The 946-nt window shown below is 44.6% G+C and overlaps 1 protein-coding gene across 1 annotated transcript; it reads left to right on the plus strand.

Annotated features, from left to right (window-relative positions):
* The first annotated feature begins 357 nt into the window (after window positions 1-357).
* Window positions 358-684, plus strand: LOC137651586 (uncharacterized). Its single transcript, XM_068384814.1, has one exon. The coding sequence runs from the start codon at window positions 358-360 to the stop codon at window positions 682-684; it is 327 nt and encodes a 108-aa protein (XP_068240915.1).
* The last annotated feature ends 262 nt before the right edge of the window (window positions 685-946 follow it).

Here is a 946-nt window from a genome sequence, read left to right on the forward strand (position 1 = left end):
TGACATTTCCTCTGACATCCCCAATACAGTCAGAGCATGTAACACATGTCAGACATTGCAGCCATTTCAGCGACAGGAACCTATAATGAATGACAACATCCCTAAAAGACTCTTTGAGTCTGTCTAAGCAGACTTCTTTGTTGTTGCAGGGAAGTATATCTTTGTCTTCGTCGATCGCTTATAATGATGGCCTGTTATGGCCACTGCAAAGGCAATACTACCGCTTGTAGTACAATCAAGATCTTCTTTAGCTACTTCCTTGAAGTTGGTGTTCCTCTTTGCCTTAGGACAGATGGTGGGGTACAATTCACCTATGCCGAGTTCAAGGACTTTATGAAGAGGTGGAGATTTTGACACATGGTAACCTCACCAAAATACCCGCAATTGAATGGCCACGCTGAAGCTGCTGTGAAGACAATTAAGTACCTCAACATGAAGACAGCCTGGTTTGGCAACATCGACTGTGAAGATTTTGACCATGGCTTACTGGAACTCAGGAATACTCCTAATTCTACGGGACGCTGCCCTACCCAGATCCTGAATGACCGCCCTGTAGGGTCCTTTATCTCTACTTATCCAAAAGCATTTTCCAAGGAGTGTCAGGTCAAAACTGAACACTGTGACTGCCACACTGATGCCCGCTATGAAAAGTTAAAAACCAAGCATGACCCTTGCGCAGGTTGAATGTTGGGTAGGTAGTTCGGATTGTAAGACCCGACTTCTCATCATTGGGACAAAGTTAGCATCGTCATAGGCCGTTGAAAGTCAAGAGTCTATCAAATTTGTATCCCAAGTGGTTGTGTGTAGTGGCAAAATTGCCAATTTGTTTGGTTAGTGCCCCCACACTAGAAGTAACTCCTCTCTCCCTGTCTATGTGGCCCCTGGCAAGGATCTATTTTGAGTCTCTATAGTCAGTTTTCTTCCAGTGAGCCCACGTTATTACCAA

This window comes from Palaemon carinicauda, chromosome 13, assembly GCF_036898095.1.
Source record: "Palaemon carinicauda isolate YSFRI2023 chromosome 13, ASM3689809v2, whole genome shotgun sequence".
Classification (NCBI taxonomy): Eukaryota; Metazoa; Arthropoda; class Malacostraca; order Decapoda; family Palaemonidae; genus Palaemon; species Palaemon carinicauda.

Coding starts and splice junctions, on each gene's coding strand:
- LOC137651586 (XM_068384814.1), top strand. CDS start 358: ATGGTAACCTCACCAAAATACCCGCAATTGAATGGCCACGCTGAAGCT.